Source organism: Chenopodium quinoa, unplaced genomic scaffold, assembly GCF_001683475.1.
Source record: "Chenopodium quinoa cultivar QQ74 unplaced genomic scaffold, ASM168347v1, whole genome shotgun sequence".
NCBI lineage: Eukaryota > Viridiplantae > Streptophyta > Magnoliopsida > Caryophyllales > Amaranthaceae > Chenopodium > Chenopodium quinoa.
In genome coordinates this window covers 6890-14338 of record NW_018742977.1, presented here as the reverse complement: position 1 = coordinate 14338, position 7449 = coordinate 6890, and the positions used below count along the sequence as shown (strand labels likewise).

Sequence of the window (7449 nt, the reverse complement as noted above, 5' to 3'; positions counted from 1 at the left end):
TTTTTGGCTGCTTGGAGAGCCGCTGGTAGCGGCTACAGAGCAGCTGCCAGCCCGCTACCAGCGGCTCCTGCAGGGGCTGCCTCCCAAAGTCTGTTTTTACCTGTTTTGCTCTGTTTTTGCTCACAATACGTACTCCCAAAGCATCCTCCTACATAAATCCACCAAAAGCACTTGGTACATCAAAACAAAAACAATAAAAACTAAAATAAATGAAAACGGGGAAGAGTTTTCGGGTTGCCTCCCGATTAGCGCCTTTGTTTTACGTCGTTGGCTCGACACAACTCATGAAACTTCGTTAATCAATTGATGGCTCGTAGAGATCGATGTTCTCCAAATTCTCGACCTTGAACCCTTCGTAGTATGGTTTAAGCCTTTTTCCATTCACTTTGAAACATGTTGTTTGGTCTCTAAACTCCGAATTTCTACCGCTCCATGCGGATAGACCTTGTCAACTTGAATTGGACCCTTCCAACGGGAGCTCATCTTGTCATGCCACACCTTATTCTTTGCTTTGTGGTATACCTGGGATAATTTCTTGCCAGAAATGATGACGGGGTGGGTGTTGCCCCTAGTGGTATAGGTGGAAGCTTGGACTGTTCATTCAATTCCGCCACCTTCACCTGCACATTAGTAGGTATAGAAGAATCCAAGCATCACCAGACACAACATTAGTAATAGGTGTGAGGAGCTCATCCCCATGATCAATGTTAGAAACATCATGCAATATTGGATCGACAACATTTATAGAATATAAAGAATGAGTATCAACAGGATACTTTATGGTATCATAAATGTTATACACAATTGCTTTTCCCATCAACCTCCATAGTCAAAGAACCGGTAGACACATCGATTTTTGTCTTAGCAGTCTTTAAGAAAGGTCTTCCTAACAGGATGGGGGCTGCTTGTTTGTCATGTTCCATGTCAAGGACGTAAAAGTCAGCAGGAAAGATCAATCCATCAACCTTAACAAGTACATCTTCTATTACCCCCTTAGGATATACATTGGACCTATCAGCTAACTGAATTACTACCCCAGTTTTCATGCAAAGGCCCAAGTTCTAAAGATTTAAACAGGGAGTAGGGAATGACATTGATTGATGCACCTAGGTCCAACATGGCTCGGTGTAATGTGGTGTCTCCTATTGTAACAGGAATAGTAAAACATACCAGGATCACCACATTTTTCTGGGAGTTTCTTTTGGAAAACTGCAGAAACATGAGCACTCACCTTCACTTTTTCTTTTCCTCCCAACCTGTGCTTTCTCTTGATCGTACACAGTTCCTTCATAAACTTAGCAAACGAGGAACACTTTTAATCACATTCAAGAGGGGCATATTTACCCACATTTGCTGAAAGTCTCATAAATATCCTTGTCTTTCTCATACCTTCGAGTATCTTGCAAGGCTTCTGGGAAAGGTGGCACAGGCTCATAAGAGGTAAAGGTTGGCGGATTCGCCTTAGTTTCTTGTTCTACTTCCTCCTCCTCAACTCCAATCAAGTCTTTAGCCTTCTTAGGTGCAACTACAGTTTCTTGCAACTTTTTGCCACTTCTCAATGTTATTGCATTAACTTGTTGCTTAGGGTTCAGCTCCGTTTGGGATGGAAGCTTTCCAGAGTCCTTAGCTTCAAGTCGGCTTACTGCACTTGAGATTTGACTGACTTGATTCTCCAGGTTTTGAATACTTGATCTGGTTTCTTGTTGAAACTGCATCATATTCTGCTGCATGGTAGAAACATTAGAAGTTAGTGATCTAATCATTTCTTCAGTTGACATATTACCTGAATTAGAGCTTTGGCCTTGAGGTGTTAGGAACGGTGCCCTATATTGCTGAAACTGTTGTTGACCTTGAGCATGCTGATGTTGTTGGTTTCCTTGGAATTCCCATATCTCAAATTTGGATGATCTCTCCATCCTGGGTTGTAGGTTATTTGAAAAGGGATCATATCTTCTCTGCGGACCTTGCCCTTGAAAACCTAAGGCGTTGGCCTGCTCATTCTGCTCCTCTTGTAATTGAGGACATGCATCAGTGGGATGTCCATGGAGGTGCATAAACCACAAGCATTCAGTTGCTGTGGATTCCTTGAGTTCACCATGAACTCACGCATCATAGAAGTCAAATCAGCTACTTGACTCTCTAACTCAGTTGTATTCGAATTTGCTAAATTCACCCGGCGCGTGGGAGTTCTCTGACTGAATTGCCTAGAATTTTCTGCTAGCTCTGCAATCAACCTAGTTGCATCTCCTGGAGTCTTATTCACTAGCCCTCCACCACTTGCTGCATTCACCATACTCAAGTCATCATCAGTTAGACCTCCATAGAAGTATAGGATGCGGTCTTGATCGGAATACCCATGGTAAGGACAACTAGCACACAATCTCTTAAATCTCTCCCAATACTCATACAAGGATTTCATCTTCCTTCTGATCCACATTGCTGATAGCTTTCTTAAGGCTTGCAGAAATAGTGGCTGGGTAGTACTTCTCAAGGAAACACTTCTTTAAAATCTGCCCAAGTTGTTATGCTACCTGGGGGAAGATAGTAAAACCAATCCTTTGCTGCATCTTTGAGAGAAAAAGGAAATGCTCTCAACTGAATTTGTTCATCAGTCATCCAATCGGTTTTCATGCTAGTGCAAACCACATGAAATTCTGCCAGATGTTTATTCGGATCTTCGCCTTTCATGCCATGGAATGCCGGCAATAGATGAATTAGACCGGATTTTGATCTCAACATTAGTACTTCCTCCAACTGCTGGTATGCAATGCACAACGGTTGTTGGTTCAAGTTGGGAGCTTGTGAGTTCCCTTAGAGTTCGATTGTCAGCCATCTCCTCTTCTTCTTGAATATTGAAGGAGTATGTTGATTCACTGGGGGTTGTTCTTGCCTCTTTTCGCAACCTGGAAAATATTCCTTTCAATTTCTGGATCAAACTGCAAAACTTCTTTGTTAGCAGAACGGGTACTTATCATACCTAGCGAACAAACAAAGAAAGATAGCTAAGAACAGTCCTAAAATAAATTTTACTAAGATAAACAATTAAAAAGTAACGCCTTAAGTCCCCGGCAACGGCGCCAAAAATTTGGTGTGCCTCAGTCGTATGCAACCAAAAATATCACAACTAAGCTAACTGCAAATAAACGTAGTTAGGGAAGTCGAGTTCGAATCCACAGGGAAAAAGGGACTAATAACTGGAAACCTAAGTGGAAATACTCTAGGACGGTAGTAACCTAAGTAACGAGGGGGGTTTTCATGAGCAATGATGATAAATGAACTAAGTAAGAACAACGAACGTAATGAATAGGTAATCAATGAGAAGAACGGTCTTGGTTATGCGAAATCCACTAATGAACATACAAATTGATCATAGAAGTCTCCTCAATCAAGCTCTATTGAACACCTTGTTGTAGAATTCCTAGATTCTAAATTCTCATAAATAGTTAGAAATAGCAAAGCGCTCCTTTCTAACCCTTTCCAATGCACAATTCAAGACAAGCGCTCTAAATTATCCACAAGAAGAAAATAAACGGAGAAATCAACAAGGATTGAATAAATTAACACAAGCGGTCTAATTTCTTCAATAATATTATTCCCTCTTCAAGTTATCAACCAAAAGCATGCATCAATAACCTAAATTTGCTACTTTGGAAAGATTAATTAGATGCAAGCGAATCCAATAATTCTAACCTAGCAATTGATTAAAGCAAATCATGAAATTAATTCAAGGAACAATATATATTCAATAGATATTAAGAGAAGAAAGATCTCACAATTCGTAGCTAAAAGATTCAATCTTTAACCAAGAATCCGGAAGATTAAGCTTCCATGGATTCTAATTCCAAAACAAAGAATTCTGAAAATTCTAAGAAAACCCTAGAAAGCTTTTTTTTCTCAAAACTTAATTCTCCTTTTCTAACTTAAAACTTAATTAAAACTAAGCTATTTATATGTTTCTATATTTTAATAACATAACACAATAATAATAATAAAATAATATCCAAAACACGAGCCAAAACAAAGCCAAATTGCTGAAAATTAACCAAAACAACCCGAATTTCTGCCAGAGCCGCTGGCAGCTGCTCTGGACCCGCTGGCAGCTGCTCTGGCAGCCCCTCACTCTGGTATAACCGCTGCCAGCGGCTCTGGCCAGCTGCCAGCGGCCCTGGCAGCGGTTCCTGCTGTTTTCGCCTTCTTTCCTTGCTTCTTCTTCTTGCTTTGCTTCACCTTTTCCTCAAGCTTTCTTCCTTGCTCTTCCATGCTCCATCACAACTCTCAAATCACAAGCCAAGGTCCATCCTTCTTACATAACTCTTCATTGGTTCCCGAGCTCACTCACTCACTTATACTCATAAATCCCGCCTTTTGCACATAAGTGAGATCACAGCCCAAAACTCACAAAAGCTAACAAAAGTACATATAAAGCATCAAAACACACCCTAAAATGCTTCTCTCAACCCATGATAAGAAGGCTTATCAAGAATGCATTTGACTTTCACTTGATTCAAATAGTTTTGTTTGAATGTGTTTGACCTTTTATTGATTTAATTTGAATTTTTTAGATGTTTATTACTTTCATTTGAGTCAATTAGATTTGTAGAATGCATTTGACTTTCATTTGATTCAAATAGCTTTGTCTGAGTGTGTTTGACTTTCATTTGATTTAATTAGATTTTTTTAGATGTTTTTGACTTTCGTTTGATTCAATTAGCTTTGTTGAATGCATTTGACTTTCATTTGATTCAAAAAGCTCTGTTTGAATTTGTTTGACTTTCATTTTATTCAATTGGCTTTGTTCGAATGTTTTCGACTTTCATTTGATTCAATTAGCTTTGATGAATGCATTTAACTTTCATTTGATTCAAAAAGCTCTGTTTGAATGTGTTTGACTCACATTTGATCCAATTAGCTTTGTTTCAATGTGTTTGACTTTCATTTGATTCAATTAGCTTTGTAGATTGCATTTTACCGTCATTTGATTCAAAAAGCTCTTTTTGAATGTGTTTGACTTTTATTTGATTCAATTAGGTCTGTTTGAATGTGTTTCACTTTCATTTGATTCAATTAGGTTTGTTTGAGTGTGTTTGACTTTCAATTGATTCAATTGGGTTTGTTCGAATGTTTTTTACTTTCATTTGATTCAATTAGATTTGTAGAATACATTTGACTTTCATTTTATTCAAATAGCTTTGTCTGAATGTGTTTGACTTTCATTTGATTTAATAAGATTTTTTTTAGATTTTTTTACTTTCATTTGATTCAATGAGCTTTGTTGAATGCATTTGACTTTCATTTGATTCAAAAAGCTCTGTTTGAATGTATTTGACTTACATTTGATTCAATTAGCTTTGTTTGGATGTGTTTGACTTTCATTTGATTCAATTAGCTCTGTTTGAATATCTTTGACTTTCATTTGATTCAATTAGGTTTGTTTGAATGTGTTTTACTTTCATTTGATTCAATTAGCATTGTTTGAATGTGTTTGACTTTCATTTGATTCAATTAGCTTTGTTTGAATGTGTTTGACTTTCATTTGATTCAATTAGCTTTATAGATTGCCTTTGACTTTCATTTGATTCAAATAGTTTTGTTTGAATGTGTTTGACCTTTTATTGATTTAATTTGAATTTTTAGATGTTTATACTTTCATTTGATTCAATTAGATTTGTAGAATGCATTTGATTTTCATTTGATTCAAATAGCTTTGTCTGAATGTGTTTGACTTTCATTTGATTTAATTAGATTTTTTTAGATGTTTTTGACTTTCGTTTGATTCAATTAGCTTTGTTGAATGCATTTGACTTTAACTTGATTCAAAAAGCTCTGTTTGAATGTATTTGACTTACATTTGATTCTGTTAGGTTTGTTTGAATGTGTTTAACTTTCATTTGATTCAATTAGATTTGTAGAATGCATTTGATTTTCATTTGATTCAAATAGCTTTGTCTGAATATGTTTGACTTTCATTTGATTTAATTAGATTTTTTTAGATGTTTTTTACTTTCATTTGATTCAGTTAGCTTTGTTGAATGCATTTGACTTTCATTTGATTCAAAAAGCTTTGTTTGAATGTGTTTGACTTTCATTTGATTCAATTGGCTTTGTTTGAATGCTTTTGACTATAATTTGATTCAATTAGCTTTATAGAATGCATTTGACTTTAATTTGATACAAATAGCTTTGTTTGAATGTGTTTGACTTTCATTTGATTTAATTAGGTTTTTTTATATGTTTTTGACTTTCATTTGATTCAATTAGCTTTGTTGAATGCATTTGACTTTCATTTGATTCAAAAAGCTCTATTTGAATGTGTTTGACTTACATTTGATTCAATTAGCTTTATTTGAATTCGTTTGACTTTCATTTGATTCAATTAGCTTTCTTAAATGCATTTGACCTTCAGTTGATTCAAAAAGCTCTTTTTGAATGTGTTTGACTTTCATTTTATTCAATTAGCTCTATTTGAATGTGTTTGACTTAAATTTGATTTAATTAACTTTGTCTGAATGTGTTTTGACTTTCATTTGATTCAAATAGATGTTTTTGACTTTTGTTTGATTCAATTAGCTTTGTTGAATGCATTTGAGTTTTATTTGATTCAAAAAGCTCTGTTTGAATGAGTTTGACTTACATTTGATTCAATTAGCTTTGTTTTAATGTGTTTGACTTTCATTTGATTCAATTAGCTTTGTAGATTGCATTTGACCTTCATTTGATTCAAAAAGCTCTATTTGAATGTGTTTGACTTTCATTTGATTCAATTAGCTCTATTTGAATGTGTTTGACTTTCATTTGATTCAATTAGCTTTGTTAAATGCATTTGACTTTCATTTGATTCAAAAAGTTCTTCTTGAATGGGTTCTACTTCCATTTGTTTCAATTAGATCTGTTTGAATGTGTTTGACTTTCATTAGATTCTATTAGGTTTGTTTGAATGTGTTTGACTTTCATTTGATTCAATTAGCTTTGTAGAATGCATTTGACTTTCATTTAATTCAAATAGCTTTGTTCGAATGTGTTTGACTTTCCTTTGATTTAATTAGCTTTGTTTGAATGTGTTTGACTTTCATTTGATTTAATTAGATTTTTTTAGATGTTTTGACTTTAATTTGATTCAATTTGCTTTGTTGAATGCATTTGACTTTAATTGATTCAAAAAGCTTTGTTTGAATGTGTTTGACTTTCATTTGATTCAATTGCTTTGTTCGAATGTTTTTGACTTTCATTTGATTCAATTAGCTTTGTAGAATGCATTTGACTTTCATTTGATACAAATAGCTTTGTTTGAATGTGTTTGACTTTCATTTGATTTAATTAGGTTTTTTTAGATGTTTTTGACTTTCATTTGATTTAATTAGCTTTGTTGAATGCATTTGACTTTCATTTGATTTAAAAAGCTCTGTTTGAATGTGTTTGACTTACATTTGATTCAATTAGCTTTGTTTGAAT

General features: G+C 34.9%; 1 protein-coding gene across 1 annotated transcript; it reads right to left on the bottom strand.

Annotated features, from left to right (window-relative positions):
• Window positions 1-1340: 1340 nt before the first annotated feature.
• On the bottom strand, window positions 1341-2833 carry LOC110729299. Its single transcript, XM_021909030.1, has 3 exons — window positions 2701-2833; window positions 2132-2280; window positions 1341-2084 (listed from the first exon to the last, which is right to left on the bottom strand). Exons 1-3 carry the CDS (start codon window positions 2831-2833, stop codon window positions 1341-1343), a joined length of 1026 nt encoding a protein of 341 aa, XP_021764722.1.
• Window positions 2834-7449: the final 4616 nt, after the last annotated feature.